Source organism: Pezoporus flaviventris, unplaced genomic scaffold (assembly GCF_033815535.1).
Source record: "Pezoporus flaviventris isolate CSIRO_AGI_PZ_B2104156 unplaced genomic scaffold, CSIRO_AGI_Pfla_v1 ptg000083l, whole genome shotgun sequence".
NCBI lineage: Eukaryota > Metazoa > Chordata > Aves > Psittaciformes > Psittacidae > Pezoporus > Pezoporus flaviventris.
This window is the reverse complement of record NW_026892631.1, coordinates 8,931,505-8,954,753: the sequence shown is the minus strand read 5'-3', so window position 1 is coordinate 8,954,753 and position 23,249 is coordinate 8,931,505. Positions and strand designations below refer to the sequence as shown.

General features: G+C 50.1%; 1 protein-coding gene and 1 long non-coding RNA gene across 2 annotated transcripts; one reads left to right on the top strand and one right to left on the bottom strand.

Moving 5' to 3' along the window:
• Positions 1-6,117: 6,117 nt before the first annotated feature.
• On the bottom strand, positions 6,118-6,983 carry LOC133280671 (uncharacterized). The gene is made up of 2 exons (XR_009747262.1): positions 6,853-6,983; positions 6,118-6,523 (listed from the first exon to the last, which is right to left on the bottom strand). It is a non-coding gene; the product is annotated as an uncharacterized LOC133280671 (long non-coding RNA).
• A 180-nt stretch (positions 6,984-7,163) lies between these two features.
• On the top strand, positions 7,164-18,970 carry DSTN (destrin, actin depolymerizing factor). Its single transcript, XM_061475589.1, has 4 exons — positions 7,164-7,318; positions 16,417-16,724; positions 16,927-17,003; positions 18,680-18,970. Exons 1-4 carry the CDS (start codon positions 7,316-7,318, stop codon positions 18,787-18,789), a joined length of 498 nt encoding a protein of 165 aa, XP_061331573.1. The 5' UTR covers positions 7,164-7,315; the 3' UTR covers positions 18,790-18,970.
• The last annotated feature ends 4,279 nt before the right edge of the window (positions 18,971-23,249 follow it).

Genomic DNA, 23,249 nt, shown 5'->3' with positions numbered 1-23,249 from the left:
CATCTCAATCTCCCCTCTGTCAGGTTAAAGCCATTCCCCCTTGTCCTGTCCCTACAGGCCCTTGTAAAAGTCCCAAGGGCTAAACCTAGACAGGTTCAGCAAGTGGTCACAGCCCCAACAGACACAAACACCTCCCAAGCCAGAAGAAAGAGCCGTTGTGCAGAAGCAGCACCCTGCTGCAAAGTTGCTTCATTATTCAGATGCAGCTAAGAGCAAACCCTATGGGGAAAAAACAACCTGCTACAGCACCCTCCTGTCTGGGTCACCGTGTGAGAGGAGAGGGGGTTAATTTAGTCAGGAAATAAAAACATATGAATGGCATTGCAGCTGGATCTCAGCAGCAGCCACCTCCACACCTGGAACAAAGCCCATGTAACCTACAAATGATTATTCCCTAATAAACTCATGCACCCATGCCACATGTAGATGTAGTAGCATTATCATCCTGCATGCAGAGCAAAGGGATGGCCTCAGGTTAGGGTGTTACCCTGCAGAGACAGTGAAGGCTTCATCAGGCAGACCACAGATTTCCTGCCCAAGGCTGGGAGGGTTCTGCAGCGTCCTTGGCTGAGCCCTCCCCCTCTATAAAAGGGGTTGCACACACAGCCTTGTCTCACAGCAAAAGCTAAAGGCAAAGCATTCAGGTAGTGCAGTCAGAGAGGCTGCTCAAAGCTTTACCCACTGGTTAAGAGGAGTTCAAGGACTCAATGCAGTTACAAAGGCATTTAGGGACAGGACAAGGGGGAATGGCTTTAACTTGACAGAGGGGAGATTGAGATGAGACATTAGGAAGAAATTTTTCCCTGTGAGGGTGCTGAGGCACCACAGAGTGCCCAGAGAAGCTGTGGCTGCCCCATCCCTGGCAGTGTTCAAGGACAGGCTGGACAGAGCTTGGAGCAACCTGGTCTAGTGGAAGGTGTCCCTGCCTGTGGCAGGGGGTTGGAACTGGATGAGCTTTAAAGTCCCTTCAACCCAAACCAGTCTGGGATTCTGTGATTCTGTGAAATTGAAAAGAATACAAGTTCTGGCATCCGTCCTTAGCAATTTAGGACAGCCTTTTCATTACTGTAAAAATAGCACGGGTTTATAAGCAACATCCAGCTCTGATCACCCCTAACTCCCAAATTGTGTTATGGAAGATGTAACAGTGATAACACTTCACAAATGGGGAACTAAGGTAATGGGAATGCAGCATGCCCAGCCTCACCCCACAGACTAGGGCCGGGGGTCAGACCACACTCTGGGTGTGTGGTTCCTTCACACTGCCACACCGCTTCCTCATGGAGCAAGGAATGGAGCATCACAGCAGGGTCTGGAAATCACCGTCAGGATTCCCTCCTCCCTCAAAATTTCCCTTCAAATTTGTACTCCTCTGCATCTCCAAAGCAGTGTGTTTCAGCCAAGCAGAGCGATGGGCTTCTCATGGCTCTGCTTCTGCCAGTGGCATAGCAATGACTGTAAGGTTTACAGAGACTTTCTGTTCCTGTCTAAAATTATCTTTGCTGAGCCTTGCGACGCCAAGAGCACAGAGCCAATATTCCATAAGCCCTGAGAAAAACGGACTGCATCACAGGCACCCTGAGCCAGGGTGGTTACAGCAGCAGCCATCATCCAGGACCAATGCTCAGAGCCACCACCACATCAGGCCTTGCACAAGGGGCACGGGCTGTTCCTCTGCTGCATGAGGCGGGACATGAAGCCAGAGCCTGATCCTGCTGTCCGGGTGCTCTGTGGTTGTGGGGTGGTTGTCCTGCACAAGCACAGCTACAGGCTTGGGGAGGCTGAATGGGGCAGCCATGAGGAGAAGGACTTGGGGTAGTGGGTGACAAGAAGTTCCCCGTGACCAAGCTTCAGTGTGTGCTTGAGCCCAGAAACCAACTGTGCCCTGGGCTGCATCCCCAGGGCGTGAGGAGCAGATGGAGGGAGGGGATTCTCCCCTTCTGCTCTGCTCTGATGAGACACCCCCCCCCTGCAGTCCTGGGCCCAGCTCTAGGGGCAACAACACAAAAGGGATGTGGAGCTGCTGGGGCAAGTCCAGAGGAGGCCATGGGGATGCTCTGAGGGCTGGAGCAGCTCTGCTCTGGAGAGAGGTTGAGAGAACTGGGCTGGTTCAGCCTGGGGAAGAGAAGGCTCCACTGAAACCTTCGAGCAGATTCCAGTGCCTGAAGGGGCCAAGAAGAAATCTGGAGAGGGGCTTTTGACAAGGGCTTGTAGGGACAGGACAAGGGGGAATGGCTTTAACCTGACAGAGGGGAGATTGAGATGAGACATTAGGAAGAAATTCTTCCCTGTGAGGGTGCTGAGGCCCTGGCACAGGGTGCCCAGAGAAGCTGTGGCTGCCCCATCCCTGGCAGTGCTCAAGGCCAGGTTGGACACAGGGGCTTGGAGCAACCTGGTCTAGTGGAAGGTGTCCCTGCCCGTGGCAGGGGGTTGGAACTGGATGAGCTTTAAGGTCCCTTCCAACCCAAACCTGTCTGGGATTCTGTGATTCTGTGATCCCTGCTTGAACTGTGTGATCAGGGCAAAAGGGGATGACAAGATATGAGGTGGGTGCAGACAGATGGGGGAAGCAGGGGCTGACAGGGTGACAACAACCATTAGCACGAGCAGCCGCATTCTCAGCTCACCAGCTGCTTTCCCAGCTGTCTGCCTCCTCAGTTTCCAGCAGCAAAGCAGCAATTTGCCTCAGAGCACAGTCAGTAGCTAAATCTGCCCCTCAGAACGTAAAGTATTGGGGAGACAAAACCCAATTTCCACGGCAGAAAAGCAAGGCTTGCAGGGCTGTCATGTAGGAGTTTGCCTAAGTAAGGCATGGAGCAGGCGGCTCAAACCAGCCACCAAATACTTCAGAGTGAAAGGCTAAAAAAGGAAGGTTAGAGAGGAGGAAATGAGTCAGTAGCTTGGAGGGCGGGAGGGGGAGTTCAAATAGCTAAGGCATATAAAGTAAGCAAGCAGTCACCGTCTCAAATGCTAGAAAGTCAGCAAGGTGGATGTATTGATCTTTGGTTTCAGTTGATGCAGGGTCTCATTCACAGACAGGAGTCCACAGCGACTTTTGAGATGGCCCATGCTGGGTTTTGATGCAGTCTTTCACTCAGCAGATGCCTGTTGGCTCCATTCACCCTGGTGTGTCAGACCAGAGCCAAAGCAGTACCAGCAGATACACGACTGCTGAAATTTCATGGGCTCCCCCATAGCTGAGGGATGGATTTTGGTGGGGTGCAAGTTTTAGGTTAATCACAAATGCATTTTGGCTTAAGAAAAGAAGGAGGATTCACCTTTCCAGATGGTTCATGCAGACATCCAGCCTGAGCTTTCAGCCTAGCTTATTTATAGCGCTAATGCTAGGAAAAAAAAGGACAAAACTTATTCAGTGCTGAAAGCAGCAAAGACAGTAAAAACCACTCCATCTCCACAATGCTGTAATGATCCACAGCATTCATTTCCTTATTCATAACAACCTTGTATTGCACTAAAACCCTGGGGGCAAAGGGGGATGTCTCACCCTGAGAAGCCTTTAACCTCACTATGGAGCTGGCAGTAACAGGCATGCATTAGCAGTACACCATGCAAGGGTCAGTGGCAGCGTGGCAATGAGCCACAAGGCACCATTTCTCCCACTCTCTGCCCCAGGCCCCTGTCCCATCGAAAGGGCAGGACTGATGGAAAGGGAGCTTGTAAAAGGAAGCATCAAAAATCCCTCCTGAAACAGGGAGTTTCCCCCTGGGTTCAGGTGCCAAGACAACAGCTATGTGCTCTAGCACGAGGAGGCTGTTGCTAGTCCTCTCTGAAGGAAACTGCAGTGCTGCAAATGGTTGGGGTGATGCTCCAGGTCATGGGCATGTGAGGAGCAGGCTGTGGAGTCTGGGAGCACAGAGAGCAGCCTGGGCTGCATACCCAGAGCATGAGAAGCAGGTCGAGGGAAGGGGTTCTCCCCCTGTGCTCTGCTCTGATGAGACCCCCCCCCCCTGCAGTCCTGTGCCCAGCTCTGGAGGCAACAACACAAAAGGGATGTGGAGATGCTGGGGCGAATCCAGAGGAGACCACGGAGATGTTCCAAGGGCTGGAGCAGCTCTGCTCTGGAGAGAGGCTGAGAGAGCTGGGCTGATTCAGCCTGGGGAAGAGAAGGCTCCGAGGACGATTTAGAGCAGCTTCCAGTGCATAAAGGGGCCAACAAGAAATGAGGGGCTTTTGACAAGGGCCTGTAGGGACAAAACAGGGGGGAATGGCTTTAACCTGACAGAGGGGAGATTGAGATGAGACATTAGGAAGAAATTCTTCCCTGTGAGGGTGCTGAGGCCCTGACACAGGTTGCCCAGAGAAGCTGTGGCTGCCCCATCCCTGGCAGTGTTCAAGGCCAGGTTGGATGGGGCTTGGAGCAACCTGGTCTAGTGGAAGGTGTCCCTGCCTGTGGCAGGGGTTTGGAGCTGGATGAGCTTTAAGGTCCCTTCCAACCAAACCAGTCTGGGATTCTATGATTCTGCGACTGGAATAAAAAGACTCCCCTTCCCCTACACAAGCAGCAGCACGGCATTTACATCCCGTCAGGGTTCCCAATCTGTAACATACATACTGCTGATCACCATCAGGCAGCTCCTGGTGCAATGGTGGAGCTCCCAGTGCCGTGCTGGTACAGCACATAGAGCCCGTGGGGTCTTGTGCTAAGGCAGGCTGGTACCACCATAACCAACTCTGTGCACAGCTCCTGCCTCTAGCCCCCTCAAGGCACCACAACCACTGTGTTTATGCCTCACTGGGCTACATTGTTTTGTCATTTGGAGAATGAAACCTTGGTTTTGATGATTTGTAGTTAAAAACTAAAACAGGCTCTGGGTAAGTGCCCTTCCCAGACCAAGCACATCTGTCCTGTGAAACAGAAACAAGTGAGAGATCTCTCTTACTCAGCTGGTGAAGTTTGTCCTTGCTGAGGCTCCTTTAACTTGTTAGATACCTTCGCAACCCACTGCAGTGTTTCCAAAAACACAAGACCTCTCAGAACAGCCTGAGCCAACAGGCCAGCTCCAAACTCATTTTCCCTTATAAGTATACAAGTGAAACAGCCCCAGTCCTGTTCTCATGGCCTTACATCATCCCTTCCCCTCCTCCCCAGGATCTGACTTCTGTACCCCTCTTTCAAAGCAAAAAACCCCCACAGTCAATTAAGACTTTGCTCCAAATTTAATCATTCCTTGATTAAATCAGAAGACCTTAAGGAAGAGCTACCTGCTGCCCAAAAAATTAAGTCCTAAGTCATACTGGTAGGTCTTTTGTTAGTCTCACCACAAATCTGATGCAACTGCTCTTGCAAAAAGGACCCCTGGCCAATGAAAGCCACCCAGCAGGAAAGCAGAATGAACTAGTAGTGTTTTTTCCATACATGCTTATCGGGTCTTTCAGCAGCTTCTACCTAATGTGAATAGGCGTAACAGCAGATATAAAAGGGCATATAATGGGGTATGCTGCAAGGAGGGGAAAAAAATCCCTTATTACGACGGCAATATGGGTAAAAACTGTAAGGCATGGCTCACACCTTTCATATTGAAGCTTTAGGCTAGCTGTAACCTGGTATGAAGTACTGCTGCCTTATACCCCAGCCCTGAAAACACGCAGTCCAGTCTTGGCTTTGTTTTCTGCTTACAAGAGACTCAGAGACTCCATAAATCAGCCTGGAGAAGAGATGGCTCTGGGGAGACCTTGGAGCAGCTTCCAGTGCATAAAGGGGCCAACAAGAAATAAGGAGAGGGGCTTCTGACACGGGCCTGTAGGGACAAAACAAGGGGGAATGGCTTTAACCTGACAGAGGAGAGACTGAGACAGGAAGAAATTCTTCCCTGTGAGGGTGCTGAGGCTGTGGCACAGGGTGCCCAGAGAAGCTGTGGCAGCCCCATCCCTGGCAGTGTTCAACGCCAGGTTGGATGGGGCTTGGAGCAACCTGCCCTAGTGGAAGGTGTCCCTGTCCGTGGCAGGGCCTTGGAGCTGGATGAGCTTTGAGGTCCCTTCCAACTCAAACCAGTCTGTGACTCTGTTCTACAATTCCATGAATAAATACAATTGATGCAAAGGGTGCTTAACTGATCAGTTCAAGCCAGGAACATCACTGCAGGCAGGATCCAGGAATGAAACCTAACATTCTGTAAATGTATTAACATCAGCAGGTGCTTCTGTAATCTGATTACAAACCCCCCAAGCTTCACTGCCCACAACGTTTAGAATATAGTATTTTGGTATCGTTTAATTCGGCAGCGCTGCAACAAACACGGAGCCGCAGCTTCTCCCCTCTCCCCCCACCCTCCAGCAGCGGCGTTTGTCAGCCTTGTCCCGAGGACAAACCCTGCATTGTCTCAGCCACCTCGGCTCTGATTGAAGCGGGGACGCGAACGCCGCTGGTGCTGGTGCCACCGGGAAGAGCCGCACAGCGCTTCCTCCTGCTGCTGCTACTGCTGCTGCTGCAGCGAGGGCGGGCGCGCTGAGCCAATCAGGAGTGCCTGACTGAGATCGCACCAAAGTAGGTATTGAAAAAACCCTAAAAATAATTAAATAAATGAGGGAAAAAAAAAAAAAAGACAGAGAAAAGCCCCACACTTCCTCCTCCACAGCTCTTCCGCCCGCCCCATCTGCTCCCTCACAGCCCGCCTCCCCCTCCTGCTCGCCTCAGGGCCATAGGCACCCCATGCCACCCTCTCAGGACCCACACAGCCCCTTTCACCCTGCCTCAAATCCTCTTCGTGCCCTCCTCTCCTCGCCCCGGCCGTCTCGCCCCGGCCGTCTCCCCTCGCCCTTTCCCCGACGGCTCCCTGAGCCCCGCAACGCTCCCTCAGCGCATCCCGACCCCCCTCACCTCCCGCCGCACACCTTGGGGCAGGTAATCCCGCCCACACCTCGCACAAAGGGACGCCGCGATTGGCCGGCCGGCGCCTGACCGCCGTCAATCAGCCGGCGGCTCCCCCTGTGATTGGGCAGCGCACCCCATCCTGACTACGCTTTGGGCGGGGGGGGGTGTCTGTGGGTGCTTGGGTTTCTGTCCCCGCACCGGGTGCGGGCGGATACACGTGTGCTTGTGGCGCCGGGGGGGTGCGGAGGGAGGAGGAGGAGGAGGAGGAGGAGGAGGAAGAGGAAGGTCCCGGGGCGTTGCCACGCAGGGCTCCCACCATAGCAACCGCTTCCTCCTCCGGCCGTGACGTCGCAGCGTTTCCGCCCGGCTCGCGCCCTCGCTGCTTCCCTTCCTGCTGCCGGAGCCCGCGCCGCGCCCAGCATCCGAGGGAGCAGCCGCCGCCGCCGCACCGCGCTCCGCCGCCCGCAGCGTCCCGCCGACACCATGGTAGGCAGCGGGCGCCTCCGGGGATGCGGGAGTTGGGCGGCTTCTCCGCCTAGCAATCCCCCCCCCCCCCCGCCCCATGCCCTCTTCTTTCATCCCTGGGGAAAGGGGGGTGGTTGGTATCGCCCGCCCGCCCGCCCGCCCGCCCGCCGCATCTCGGCCTGCGCTCCGGGCACGACGGCATCGCGCCCCTCCGTTCCTTCTCCGTCCATCTCCCCGCTCCTTTCCGTTCGCCTTTGAACCTGAGGCGGCGGATCCGTTCTCCTCCCTTCCCTCCCCCCCCCGCCTCCATCCCGCCATGAGGCGGCGGAAGGTTACTCCCCCCCTTGAAGCGATGGAACTGTCCTCCTCTCTGTCCTTCCCCCCGTGAGGCGATGGTACGCTCCGCGCCGCACACAGGCGCTAGGGGCAGGCGCGTCCATTTCACGCGGGGAAAGGGGGGAGCGGTGAAGAGAACGATCGCGGCGGGAAGATTCGGAGGGGGGACATGGACGCGGCGGGGCGATGCGCCGCCCCTCCCCGTGCCGCAGGGCGCGGCCGTGGGGGGGGGAGGCGGTGGCTTCTCCCCCGAGGGGCTGCGTGAGGAGCAGGTCGGAGCCTGGCAGCAAGGCCACGATACGGGGCGGTGGGGTGGGTCCCCACCGGGAGGAAGCGCGGCCTCGGCCGCATCCGCCCCGCCGTGCGGTCCGGGCGGGAGCCATCTTCCACAGAGCCGAGGGGCTTCGGGCCTGGCCTAGAAACGGCGGCGGCTCCTCGGCGGAGCGGGGCGGCTGAGGCACACAGGGCCCCGGTGCTGGAGCCAGCAGACAAAAGGGGGGAAGCAAAACCCGCGGAAGGAAGCGCTCGGCCGTAACAAACACGCGGTTTTTTGCAGAGGCCGCTCGGAGAAGCCTAAATTTTAAGGTGCTTGCCGCAAGGATTGGAGACTTTTTGTGTTCTCTGCACAGAGATAATGAAGATATAATGCTGGGAAGAGAGGAAATGTATTAAACGTACACATGCGCGTTTTCTCTGGCGTTCTAAAAAGCCCCAGGGGACGCCTTTCATAAATGGGGCAGAACAGACCAAACATCTGTTATGCTTCATTTGTTACCAGGCCAGGTTGGACGGGGCTTGGAGCAACCTGTTCTAGTGGAAGGTGTCCCTGCCCATGGCAGGGGCTTGGAACCAGATGAGCTTTAAGGTCTCTTCCAACCCAAACCGGTCTGGGATTCATGGTGGTTCACTTTCTGTTTGGTTTGCCTACATTAAACATTTATATCCCTGTTTAACTCGGGCTGCTGACACTGACAAAGTGGAATTACTAGTTCATACAGTTTTACTGCTGTCCTGCTTTTGCTTGAGTCCTACACAAGCATTTGTGCAGCAACAAGCATCACAGTTGCTTAGGTTACTTCCCCTTAGTAGAGGGGTAACCCATTGAGCCCTTCCCATGGTATTTACCCTCAGTTTCTTGAACATGTGGTATGTCCAGTAAATAAATTTTTAGTGTGTGTTGGCCCACAGACAGGATGTGCTACTAATCTCCCTGCTTCCTATAACACCCAAGTTTGAAGCCTCTGTGACTGGTCTGCAGCATGGAGCAGGAGCTAATGAGAGTTGCAGAGGAAGCTGCTGAAAGTCTGACGAGACTTGCAGCTCTTGTTTAAAATAGGCTTGTCTGAACAAGCTGACTACCACCTCTGCAGTACGCAAACCTAGTTTAGAGTGACTACTCACTGTGTCAGGCTACGTCTTGCTTCCGAACCACAGAATTCCCCAGTCAGAAGTGGTATTTCTTATAGTGATCTCTTTTTTGGAACACGGTTTGCATGGGCTTTTTTAAAATGCTTTCTAGCTGATGCAGATGAATTTGCTTTTGGGCAAAGAGTGTAGGCCTTCTGGCAAAGTACAGCAATGCCAGCAGGAGGGCATCACTTGGTATCAAAAGAGCACTGGATTTTCTGCTTTTGTATCTTGCCACAAGGCCAGTTTCTTTGCTACTGGATTAAATGAGTCCATAGTCTTTGGAGGACCATGCAAATTGTTTTTCTTGGTTGTTAGTCAATACTATTCCCAAATCTGTGTAATTACAAGGTACGTATGCCTCATATACAAGATGACAGGCTTGTGACAATTGGTAGTGTGGGTGTCTGGCGTGTTCCTACTTGCTTTGTCAGAACATCGCTATCAAGAGGCTCCTGCTGGGAGCAAGGACCAAAGCCATCTCATGCAGGAGAGCCTGCAGACAGCCACGACTTGCCTGTAAAGCAGTTCAGAGCCTGCTGCTCATCTGACTGTTCAGCATGCACAGCCATCTCCAGGAAGGATACTTCAGTAATGAGTTTCTGGGATGCCCAGAGCAGGCCTTCAGGGCCTGTTTTTAAGGGTGAGATTTGAGCTTTAGGCTGCTGTATATGCCTGGGGGGGCCGCAGGAAAATACCTACAGTCACTTTGGCTCATAATAGCTGATTTCTGTGCTGAATGCATTTCTAAGAAGCTTTGTTTTCCTGCAAGAGTTCTGAGGCATACCAGCTTATTACCCTCATTGCCTTAAAAACGTGAGTTTCAACACGGGAATGGATCCTGCTCAAAAGTTCTGCCCTATTACTGGCTACCATGGTTCCTGTATTTCAGCAGTGTTGCTGGGATTGCCTTTTGTGGGTATTGCTTGTTCTGCTCACCTTGATAGTTGTATGGGGAGTGAACTTCATGGCAGCTCTAAGAAGGTGACAATTTCCTCTTTGGCTGAAAGCTGAGGAAGTGACCTCCAGGAATTCAGGGGAGACTTTTTCTCTGCCTTTTTTTAATAGTTGCTGCCTTACTCATCTCTCCTCGTCTAATCAATAACCTTTCTTGTAGGCGGGGGGGGGGGGAAGCTGAATAGACTTTTGATTCTTTGACCCCAGAAAAAAAGAAAGAGGAAAAGTAATGCAAACTCAAAAACTCAAGTCAGGCTGGCAAGACCTGCCTACAAGTGATATGCAAATAACTCTGTACTTCTTGCTGGTTTATGATGTGCAAATAATGGCCTCTTACACAACAGCAGTAAAAAGGCAGTTAGTTATGTTTCCTATCATGCTGCAGATCTGAATTCAAGCTTTGGACTTTCAGCTGCCTTGGCGTAAGCGGAGGTGTCTGTCTGTAGGCAGCAGAGGACATGGGCATACAGAGCCTTGGGAAGTCACTGGTCTCCTTTGCCCAGAGATGCTGTGGCTGCCCCATCCTTGGCAGTGTTCAAGGCCAGGTTGGACAGGGCTTGGAGCAGCCTGGTCTAGTGGGAGGTGTCCCTGCCTGTGGCAGAGGTTGGAACTGGATGAGCTTTAAGGTCCCTTCCAACCCAAACCAGTCTGTGGCTTTCCCATGCCAGTGCTGGTTTTTGGGGTGATGTTAAACTAGTCACTCTGTGCATTTCCTCCTTTCTTACTCAGGAAGGTGGGGGTGGTAAAGTCAGATGGGTTTTCTTGGGTGCTCAAATAACAGATGAAAGCAAAGCAGTATTTAAGATCCTTGTCTTTTTAACCACCCACATTTTCAGTTGGCTTGTGGGCCACAGCTAACAACTTTTCAGGGGCCTGATTTGGCAAAACCTTCTAGATCTAGGTGCTGGTGATGTCCCAGTGTATTGCATGGCAACATAAGGGACAGCTTTCTGAAGGCTGCTGTCCCAGAACAGCCAGGTGGTAATAGGTTAAGTGAAGAAGTATTTGTCACAGGAATGAACCATGACACATCTCTGAGTCAGATGGAAATGCCACATGGTTACACAGGCACTTCTGGCAGCAGCAGTGGATTTTGAAGGTAGATATGAGGGGTGGTATGCCCAGCATAGGGGAAACAAGGTGTTTGCTGAAGAAACTGAGACCCACATACAGGACAGTAATATGACTAGCAAACATGGGAGCACCCAAATCTGCCTTTGCAGTTAGACAAGGCATACCTTAATAAGTCTAAGTGTCAATTCTGGAAAAATTGATGATGCTTTTCCAAGGAGCAAAAATTTCCAGTTGAGTAGCTATAGACAGTCCACACTGGTGTATATGTATACAATGTGTGAGCATAGTTCCCAAACAAAACAAGCCAAGAACTGGTTCTTGAAATGTCTCTGTAGATAACACATGCACAGGCACTGCTATGGAGGGCTCTGATCACAGGAAGCAAAACCCACACTGTACAATTGTCAATCCTTAAATTCAGTCTTTCAGACTTGTCTTGAGGCAAACTAAGTCATTAGTTTAAATTCTCCTTGGCTGCCTTACAGTCAAGGAAGGAACAAAGGACTTTTTCTAGGTAAAATATTTTAAATATTCAAAGAAAATACTGAGGTTCACAGCACTTCCCGACAAAAGAGGAAGTGACTTTCATTGTATCAAAGTTGTGTTTCAGTGCAGCCTTGCTTCAGATCCAGTTTATCAGGTATCTGGCATGTGTCTCACTCCTGAAGTGGCTTTCTGTATCTGGGGATTGTCTTGAGAAAGCTTATTCTTCAGTGTTCCCTCATTTAGATTAAATTTCAGTTGTGGAAATGTAATTGGTGGTAGAGGCAAGCTGCTGGAAGCTCTTAGTGGAGGCAGCTGGGGATGGCTCTTGCAGTTGGAAGCTGGCTAGACAGAAGGCTCTCTCTTCGGGCTGGCCCGTGGAGCATTCTGTTCTCACAAGGCTTCTGCAGTGCTTTGCACTTAAGGCAGGAACGGTGTCTTTGTGTGGGGAATAAGAGCCACTGTGTTACTGCAGCACATGCTGACGAGGCATTTAATGCAACCATTACCTCATGTGCCTACAGCAGTCTGTATGAAAACACAATGGGGAGACTGGTGGAAGTGCTTCAGAATAATATATGAGGCCATGCTGCCCACAAGACACTGCCTTTGCAGTAGCTGCATGGAGGTGGGGGTGGAAAACTCATCTCATTTTTGCTGGAAATGACGAACTTTGCCCATTCTTGCTAGAATGTCTCCCTGAAGGTGCTATACTCCCATTTGATAATTAGGTGGTTTGCAGTTAAGGTCTTCAACACCTCTAGAAACAGGCTGGCTACTTGAATGTAGTCTTTTCTCTGCAGTTGTGTCCCAGGAACGGCTTTAAGTTGATGTTGCCTGTGTTATGGGTTGATCTGTCCCTTACAACAAAACATCACCAGCTGATGGTCGAGTACCCCACAAGTAGCTGCAAACATGTACAGCTCAATGAACAGCCACCGGTAGAATCACAGAATCAATTAGGTTGGAGAAGACCTTTAAGATCATCAAGTCCAACCTTAAACTGTGCACCAGTCCCCAGTCTGATAACTGCTTTCATGCTGAAAAAGGAGCAGAACCAGGTTAGCTGTTGTAACTCTGTGGTGCTCAAGCCAGAATGCACAAAATAATAATGAATGTGCTGTATTGAATCCTCTGAGCAGAGCGATACTGGGCCAGAAAGAGAAAATCCAGACTAGGATTAACACTCGTATCACAGAATTCCAGACTGATTTCGGTTGGAAGAGGCCTTAAAACTCATCCAGTTCCAACCCCTGCCACAGGCAGGGACACCTTCCACTAGACCAGGTTGCTCCAAGCCCCGTCCAACCTGCCCTTGAACACTGCCAGGGATGGGGCAGCCACAGCTTCTCTGGGCAACCTGTGTCAGGGCCTCAGCACCCTCACAGGGAAGAATTTCTTCCTAGTGTCTCATCTCACTCTCCCCTCTGTCAGGTTAAAGCCATTCCCCCTTGTCCTGTCCCTACAGGCCCTTGTCAAAAGCCCCTCTCCAGATTTCTTTTGGCCCCTTTAGGCACTGGAAGCTGCCCTAAGGTGTCCCTGGAGCTTTCTCTTCTGCAGAAGAACAAGTAAACAGTCTTGTCATTGCTGGTGGGGTGGAGGCTTCTCACGAGCTATTTTTCTGGGCAGATCAGCAGAGACATGGTTAAAATGTCAGTTGAGGATGTATATTTGAGTGTGGCATTTCAGCTTGTTCTTGTGCTCTGAACAGTCATCCTCTTGCTGCCCTACACACAATGGTTGCAGCCACCTTCCAACAAAACCTGCCTAGGATTTGGGTTTTTTCTGTTTCCTTTTAAAGTATGTTTATGGAGCCAGCAATGGCTGGTACAAGCCCACGGTTGAAGAGGGAGTCCCACAGCTACAAAAGTAGATCCCCTTTGTGGAAGCAGTTATTTGCACTGAGAGCTTATGAGTTCATTTCAGCCCATGCTGTGACACAGCTATAGCATTTTCTGAGATGGAACAAATCTGCATTGTCCCTAGCAATATAGTGGCTGCTAATGTCATCCTGTGTGTTGAATCCAGGGGTTGTACAGCAGCTGTGAGAAGGAGCAGCACCAGCTATTAACAGCATTTTGCTTTGGAAAGCTGAGAAGAAAATCCAGTTGTTACTCCTGCTGCTTCAGTTTCTGGTCAGTCCCAGTTGTCAGCTGCAATTTAACAGTGAATTTTGAGTTTCCAGGCTAAATACTCTCCACATTTTTGGCATCTGAACTGACTTGCCAGCAGTGCTCAGTTTCTTTATAAGGAAACAACTTGTCTCCCAATTTGGAGACATGTTTCTGGCTGTGCAGTAGCACATGCATATGCTCTCTGACTGCACAGTTTGCATCGGCCTGCAGCTCCGTTGCTGCTCCTTGCTTTTGCATCTCTGATGAGCATTAACCTCTTCTTCCAAAGTTGACTTCCAGTTGTTGTGGTCTTGGAGCAAAGATCAAGAAGTGACAAAAGTGGAGCTATTTTATGCCATTACTAGATGCATTCCCATGCTAGTTCAGGCTTTCTAAGCATTTTCTACTTAGACTTTTAAGGGCTTTGTGACTAAAAACCGAGTCTTGATACCTGTTGTCAGCTACTGAGGTGCCATTATTCAGAAGACAAACATCAGGGAAATAAAGGTTGTCTTGAGCTCAGTGCAGATTTGTCCTTGGTGAATGATGCTGTAGTTCTAGTTGCTGCACTCTTTGCTTTATTAGGGCAACTTCGTCGTCCCAGAGAGCTCTTGTCCACACCAACCACAAGGACAGGAAGAGAAGGACCTTTATTCTACGTTAGTTCTGTATCATGCTCTGACAAAGTGCAAGTCTCTCGCTATGGAGGAGGTGACACAGGAATGAGTCACTTTTGAGTCCATGTTTGCACTTTTGCTCGGACTGGAATCCTGGAATAGGCTCTCTCTGCTTACTTTCCTTGCCTTATTGGTGATATGTGTGAGGGTGGCTGTCTGCCAGGCACAGTGACTTTCTCCCTGTCCTCCTGTCCCAAAGTGCAGTGGATTCTGGATAGATTACCCCTAATAAGGAAGCCATGCATTAGAAATCTTGAGGGAGGTCCCCTTGTGTTTGAGTAACCCCCTAAAGAACACTGTGCGCCGTACTAGAGAAAAGCTTCTGTCTCAGATTCACTGCTGTAGGAGATTGCCCTGGTTTTGCATGACCAGCGCTTGCTGTCAAGCTCCATGGTGATAGTTGCTGCCAGCTGTGCCATCTCTCTTCACTGGGTTAGCAAAGCTATGCCAGCCACGGGAAGTTACAGGAGGAGACATGTTGGTAGGAAAACTGAGGTCCTGCAAGGTAGGCATTAGTCAAGGCTTTAAGAAAAAAATATACATTAAGTAGTTGTCCAGTCAGTAACCATCTCCCAAGGACAACCTGTTGGAAAGCTAGCACTGAGCACCCCTAACCCCCCTGGTTTTGCAGGTGAACTCTGCTGTGTCTTTAGAACACTTTGGCAAGGTACGATGCTTCCCCCACCACCACCAGTGAATACATGAAACACACATTTTGGGCCTGAGCTTAAGGAAAACCAAAGTAAAGAACAATCCTTAGTCCTTTTCAACCTTTACTCTTTTTTCCGTTGGTGTATCTCTCATAATGCTTTACCTGACTCTGTAGTGGCGCTGACTGTGCTTTTAACAGTGATGTGTAGGAGTTTACACAGAGGGAGGAGGGCCATTTTTCCTTCTGTGGTACAAATTACCATGTCTGAGGATAAAATCATTTGGATTTGGAAGACCAGCAGGGGAAGAAACAGTATGAGAAAGGAATCTCACTGTTTACACTGCGTGCAGGGTTTTGAACAGACAAATAAGTGTTGGACAGCCTTTGGTTTGGTCTTTACTGCTCTGGCCAGGATGTCCTTCCAGCATGACTTCCCATTATTTGCTATTACACAGCTGCTTTTAAGCTCTCCAACTTTGCTGCACTCTGATAACAAAACACAGATACAAATGCTTCTATCCTGCCACCTTTTTTGTCTCATTCCCAAAAAAGCAGCAGACTGAAAATGCAATTCAGCCTCTTGTCGTTCTCACTAGGTCTTGCCCTCTTTATTCTGTGTGCCTTTAACATCAGATTGGTGATGCTGCATCTGCACCTCCCATTACAGCTAGGACAGGAAGATACACCACAAAGTAACTAGAATCCCCCATCAGACTTCAAGGGGAAAAGGATGGAAAGGCAGGCAGCTTGCTTTGAAACACTGAGGAATTGCTGGGAAATAGACACATTAACTGTTAGTCTTGCAAGTTGTTCTCCCTTTAGAACACTGAATTCAGAACAGCTTCCGAAAGTTGGCTTGTTCAGCTAAAAACCATACCACTGCAGTCCCAGTGGCCCACACAACATCTCTCTTCATCTCTAAGCCAAGTCCATGTGACAAGTGTGGAATTTGGCCACGTTTTACCTCTGTTCCTAAAGCTGCTAGCAAGCATGCTAGACATGGCTAGGACACTTTGAACAGAAGATTCTCATGGACTTGGTTGTCTAGTCAGCCTGAAATGGGTAACAAAATTGCGCTGCTCTAATGCCAAAGGATTTGTCACAACTGAATCTCAGAGGACAAGGGGTGGATGTGTGTGTGTGAAACTACCCCAAAAATAAGGTTCTAGTATAAGTAGGATTGTGCCTTCTTTGGAATAGTTTTGGTTTGGCAGCTGCCTGTGGGCAGCATCGAGACTCCAGATTCTTTGCTTGGCTTGGAAAAAGAGGGCCTGCAGCCTTTCCTGACAAGACTCTCAGGCCACTGGTGACTCTTGCCAGTGTCGGTTGTCTTCTAGCCCCGGATTTAAGGCAATGTGGTAAAGGAGTTGTGAAACTTTGCAGTGCTAGCCCTAAAGGTCTTTGCTGTTGTCTTTGCAGGCATCTGGAGTACAAGTTGCTGATGAGGTATGCCGTATTTTCTATGACATGAAAGTGCGGAAGTGCTCTACGCCTGAGGAAATCAAGAAGAGGAAGAAGGCTGTCATCTTCTGCCTCAGTCCAGATAAAAAGTGCATTATTGTGGAAGAAGGCAAAGAGATTCTGGTGGGAGATGTCGGTGTGACGGTTACCGACCCTTTCAAGCACTTTGTGCAGATGCTTCCCGAGAAGGATTGCCGTTATGCCTTGTATGATGCAAGCTTCGAGACCAAGGAATCCAAAAAAGAAGAGCTGATGTTTTTCTTGTGGTAAGCCATCTTCCCAGCTCACTCATTCCTAGCATGCAGTCCAGGCACTATGGGCGAGGTCTCTGAGAAGTGGCAGGCTTAAAGTGAGCTTGTTTTCTGAGCCATGAGACATTTCACTTGCTCATCATCCCTAGGATGCAGCTTCTCACTCTGCTGGATAATAAATGTCACTAACTGCACTCTTTCTGGTGTATCCCATTAGGGCACCAGAACAAGCACCCCTCAAAAGCAAGATGATCTACGCAAGCTCCAAGGATGCAATCAAAAAGAAGTTTCAAGGTATGTAATGCATCTAATGCTCTTACACGTGCCATGCTCCTACAATGCTTGCACAGCAAGGCTTAACCATTGGCTAATTGGTCTGGGATGGGGTTTTTTGAGGAGCTAGTGAGACATGAGAGCTTCACAGGCAAAAAGCCCTGTGACAGAGCTAAAATGAGATCTGGCTAAACCCTGCACTGTCTGACTCTGAATTGTAGAGGCACTAGAGCTATGCTAGAGTAGGCTTAGCAGTGTGTGACGCTGTATTTGTACTGTACAGAGCTGCATTTTGTGCAACCTACCTCTGTGGTAGAGGACTCTCAGCCCTGTGTCTGATGAAATACATAATCTGGTAAATTTACTGTGCTGTAGTAGTAGTAATTAATGATTGCTTTAGAGATGCAGTTGGGATTGCTCATTTCAAAAGGCATCGCATCTCCAAGTGGAGAAGCGAAGTTCTTCTGTCAGGCACCAGTATCCAAGGAGTAAATACCTTGCTGCAGCATTCAGAAATTTCATGCAAAGTCAGCCTGGTGTGTAGGCAGATAGCACTGCCCCCCTTCAGTTCCTGCTTGCAGTGTGCTGGACTGATGGGATCATTGTGCAGCAGTGCCAGCCAGTGGGTTGGAAATGCTGCATTCAGCTCTGGGGCCCCCAGTACAAGAGGGACGTGGAGCTGTTGGAGTGAGTCCAGAGGAGGCCACGGAGATGCTGCAGGGGCTGGAGCAGCTCTGCTCTGGAGACAGGCTGAGAGAGAGGGGCTGGATCAGCCTGGAGAAGAAAAGGCTCCAAGGAGACCTTAAAGCAGCTTCCAGTGCCTAAAGGAGCCAACAGGAAACCTGGAGAGGGGCTTCTGACAGGGGCCTGTAGGGACAGGACAAGGGGGAATGGCTTTAACCTGACAGAGGGGAGATTGAGATGAGACATTAGGAAGAAATTCTTCTCTGTGAGGGTGCTGAGGCCCTGGCACAGGGTGCTCAGAAAAGCTGTGGCTGCCCCATCCCTGGCAGTGTTCAAGGCCAGGCTGGACAGGGCTTGGAGCAACCTGGTCTAGTGCAAGGTGTCCCTGCCTGTGTCAGGGGGCTGGAACTGGATGAGCTTTAAGGAAGGTCCCTTCCAACCCAAATCTTTCTACGGTGAGACTTGTGTGCTGCGTGTGTGGGAGTTAGAAAAAAAAGAAATCCTGAGGAAATTCTGCTTTTCTTCACATAAGACAGGCTTGGGTGTTGGGCTCCCTGCCCTCCCTCCCTTCACTTACACCAGCAAAGTCTTTCTCGGCTTTCCATCTCAGATTCTCACTCTGATTCTTTCACGCACATCCCCAGAGCCAGCAGAAGCTGAGTCAGCCATCTTAGTGTGCTTGGGTGTAGCTCCCTCCCCTGCCATCGTCAGGGTAGCAGTAGAAATGAGAGCTTTGCTTGTGAGACAGCCTGCAGTGAAAAGACCAACAGTCTGAGCACTGAGCTAGTGAAAACGTTCTCCCTGATGTTTCTGCATTGGCATGTGGTGTGCAGCCAGGTGTCTCCTGTGACATATCAGGGGAAAACCATCCAAATGCCTGAGCTAAGGCAGGACTTAACCTGCGTGAGTGACCAGACTGCTGCTTCTAATACTACTAGCAAGTATGTTTCTTCGATTGATTACTAGCATGTGGAAATAATAATGCGTTATTGAGTGTTTTGCCTCTTTTTTAGGCATAAAGCATGAATGCCAAGCAAATGGGCCAGAGGACCTCAACCGAGCTTGCATTGCTGAGAAGCTAGGAGGCTCCCTAGTCGTAGCTTTTGAAGGAAGTCCCGTGTAGATGTCATACAGTGCCACAACTCTACAAGCATTCCATGTTTTAATATATCAGTTATGTAAAGCAACTATTCTAGGCCAGGGTTCCACTAACTGTAGGGAAGCTGTCTTGTAGAATAAAGTAGATTTTGGAGATGTAGCTCGTATGTACAAATGACCCTAAATAAATCAAATCTAAGGATTTATCTTGGTGTATTAATATTTGCATTGGTTGTCCAGCCCAATTATGTCCCTGATGGATTTAACACTAAAGGTCTCCAAAAAATCGTGGTCCAATGGAGCACCGTATCACGGAATGAAAGTGGGGGGAGGTGAGAACAATCTGGTTCCTGTTCTTGCTCTTCTAAATTGTACCAAGCAAAATGCAGCCCGTCTTTTTGAGGCTACTGGCCAAATTGCCAAACTCAAAAACATTTCCCCCTGTAACTGTTTAGTACAGAACTTCAAACCTGTAGTTAAATGTTTGGCTAAAGCAACCTGTTGGCACCAAAACTGGGTTAAATTCTTAGGCCTTTCAGTTGCAGAGCAGTACTAATAAAGGCTAATTTTGAAGGTAAATAGAGGTGAGACACTTTTTTTTTTGCCTGGAGAAATAGTCCTAACCCACTCTCTTGTAAACTCACGGTGCAGTGATAATATTTAAAGGTTCACTTGTTCTGTAGGTTCAGTTTTCTTGTTATGAAGTGTCTTGAGGTCTTTCCAGCCTGAGTGATTCTATAAAAACTGCTTTTCTGTTGATGTAGTTTTCATTTAGAACTACCTTAGTTTCTCTAATAACACACTTAACTAGCAGATTGGATGCTTCTGAAGCTTTTACAAATGCAGATCCTTATAGCAGCGCTCTCCAGTGATGGGTAGTACAATGCAGAGGAGCCACATCTTTAAACAGTGGTATTCTCAGCCCCAGTCCTTGGTCACTTGGTCCATTTGTCTGTAATTACTCTTGATTTAACTTAGTAGAACCCATCAGCCTGACTAATACGGCTTGATCTGGGCTTTTTTGTCTGTTAGCTTCTTTAATTCTGTAGAAATGCATGGAAATATCACCTACTAGAAAGTTTGACCTGAAATGCCTTTTGTATGGGGTGGGGGGGGAGGGGGTAGAGAACATTCCTGTGCCAGCTACAGAGATCTTAAAAGCTTCCATGTTTCACCAGTGGTTGATTAAAGCTGTTTCCTTTGTGTAATGTGTACATGGGAGTTGCATAGAGTTTTCCTGTATGTCTGTAGAGAAAAAGAAAAAAAAATAACAAAACCAAAACCCTTAGCCTCCAGTGCGTTACTGTTACTGTTCTGTGCGTGCCAAATTAAAAGAGCCTAAATAAATGGGCTTTCCCCTCCCCTGGGTCAGCGATTTGATTCCTCTCCAGCCTCTGGATTAGCCTGGTGCTTGGGGAGCTGGTACCCCTTCTGCAGGTATTGATTGCCCTGTGCTGCTCATGGTGGGAGAAGGGATGGGGGGAAGCAGGTTCATCAGCACAGGGTGCAGCTTGCTGCAGGCATTAGCTCCCTGACCTGGTCTCTGCATTTTAGGTGCCAGACCCAAGTTTCCATGGGTTGGGGAGGTTTCTGGCAAACATTTGCTGTCTGAGCAGGAGAAGCCAAGCACGTGTCAGTGATTTTGTGCTGCTTTCCCTGTAAAAACAGGGCGCTTTCTCTGGCCAAGCAGTTGCAGGCTGCCCCTTCCTCTGGCCAGATGTGCAGGGACAGAACAGCTGTGCTGCCCCACAGCTCCTTGGCAGAGCACTGAGCTGCTGCTTGTCATTAAAGGCAGGCATTGCCTGCTTGCTCCAGCTTGGCACCCAGGTGGGTCACAGAGTTGGGAGCACAAGGTTTTCCAATGCAAAGAGACCCACCAGAGCGATACTTTGTGAGAGGAGCAAACCAGCCTGGCTTCTGCGGGTGCTTTAGCCTGTGCTTGAGTCAGCTCTGAGCTCTTCCAAGTGGGTGATCATCATAAGGAGCTCCTCCTTGCCTGGGTGTCTGCAGTACAGGTCTCTGTCCAAAGTCCAGGTTGAGATAAGGTGTGACACAGCAGGAGTGGTGCTGCCTGACAAACAAAGGGAACTCCCAGCCAAGATCCAACTGATAACCAGTGCTGCCAGAGCCAGACTGCAGGCATCTTCCAAGAGATACCCAGCCCAGGTGACGCCATGGTGGACTTCTGCCTGGGATTTCCTTCCTTGGTTAGAAGATGGAGCCAGAGACCTTGCAAAGGGAGAAGGATGTCAGACCTGGAAGGTAGGAGGGAGCTTCCCACAGCATGAAAGCTCTTGGATCAGGGTGCAAAGTGCCTTAGTCCTGGGACTTGGAGGGATGAGAAGTCTGAGGAGGCACTTGAGGCCTTGGCTAGGTGCGGTCCCACAGGTTAAGCTGATCTTTGAGGTTCTGGCTGCTTTTAGGACCCTCACAAGTCCTGAGGTATTATACTGGCCTCTGAAACAGTGTTCCTGCACTCCAGGGCTGGCAAAGAACTCAACCTTCAGAGCTATAATGCTTCATACCTTGTCCATGTCATGGAGTTAGAGAGCCAAACTTCACCACCTCCCAGGGCTGTTTGTCCTTCTGTGATTGGAGGGGATAAAAAGCACAGGGAGATGTTTTCTCTTGTGATTCAAAGGTTTCTGAGCCTTTCAGTTAAAGTTTCTCTGGTTGGACTTAATGATGTTAAAGGTCTTTTCCAACAAAGTTGGTTGTATGAAATCACCCAGAAGTTCTCAAAAGGCAAGGCAAGCAGGGAGAGACAACATGAAGAATGCTTCCTACATCTTATCTGATTGCTGGGGAGAGAAGGTAATTTCTAACAATACATGAAGAAGAAACAGGACATGGCTCAGAGCTACGCAAGCTCAGCAGGACCACAGCCCAGCTTGGCTGCAGCAGGAGTAGAGCTGCTAGAAACCTTTTCAATTCCATGTGCAGGCAAGAGTTTCCCCAGTTTCCAAGAGTTTCACACTGGGGAGAAGATGGGGATGGGAGATGAGACTGGTAATTCAGGCTGAGCATGAGCAGATGGTGCAAATGTGATTTAGCTGCTCCAGCAAAAGTGAACTTGAGGATCTGAGCTGTGGCTTAGGCTGCAAGGTAACTCCAACTGTGGCTGAAACCAGGAGAAGGACCCAGTGTTCCCATCCAAAATCACTCCACCTGGGTGCTTGGTCGATCTTTATCACTGAATTACCTTCCCTGCAGCACCCAGATCATACCTGCCCTGAGTCAGAGGCTGACAAGTTACAAGGTGACAGTGTGGCTTGCCTGGAGGAACGATAGCCCTCGCCGTCGGTGAGTAGCCAGAGCTTATGGTGGTACATTGCAAAGTCCCACCAGCTCCTGGCCAGTCAGCCCTGCATGAGGGCAAGGCTTGGGTTTTCCTATCCCCTTGGGATGTCTTTCCCTTTCTCCCAAGCTGCTGAGAGAAGAAAACAAATCCCAGTGATGTCTTTCCCCAAAGAGAAGTGGGGTTTTTTTTCTGCCCCTCTCTTCATAAAGCAGCCAACTCAGTGACGTGTCCTGGAAGGGCACCATGTCACCCCATGCAGAGGACACTGAATCTCTTCTTGTGTGGTTTTTGGAGCCCTATATGGCACACATGGGACACCAGCTACCTTCCTCGTGTTCGTTGGGTTGGGGCTTTGTCACTGCTGGTGGGTTAGTGCCTGGGTAACTGCTGTGTTTTGTGCAAGAGCTCACGATAGAGGAAATCACTGTTGCAAAAGCAAGAAAACTGAAAAACCAAAGTATTGCATCACTTGGTGGCTCCTGATTCTCTGGGGCCCTTCCTACCAATGCCTGTGTGGGGTGATGGTTACCTCAGTAGGCTCAACAACTCCCTCCAGCCTCTGGGGTTGTCGGGGGTGGTTTCCTGGCAAGCCTGGTGAATTCCAGGTGATCTCCAAAGCCACAAGGTGCCAGGCCAGGCACGCTGCTCTGCAGTGAGAGGAGAGGGTGGTGGCGTTGAGGGTTGAGGTCACCGGCGGTCCTTGCGCCATGAGGTCCTCCCCATGCACCACGAAGTCCAGAAGGAGAAACCAAAGGGTAATAATGGCTGTTGCTGAGCGAGTCTGCCCCTCCACCGTGGGCAGATGGACCGGCCAGAGCCCTCGTGGGATCTGTGCATACGTGCACATCCACAAAGTGCTGCCTGCGTGGAGTCCCTGGTGTCTAATACAGAGGTTGAGCACACACTGCCTCCCACAGGAGCAAAATGGAGATGGGTCTGTTCCTCATCCCCCTTCCTGGTCTTGGTCCTTCACACATCCCTGAGGGACCCAGCACTTCCGGGGCCTTTTTCCTCCCGCCCCTCTCAAATCCTGCTGATGTCAGCACCCAGCTCAGCAGCTCTATTGTGGGAGACAGGCACTGAGCCATCACGTGGGGTCTGCCTCTTCCTAAGAGCACAGCTTGGGGAGGGGGAAATGGAAAAAAAGATAAAAAAAGATGGAAATATGAAAAAGGGAGAGAAAA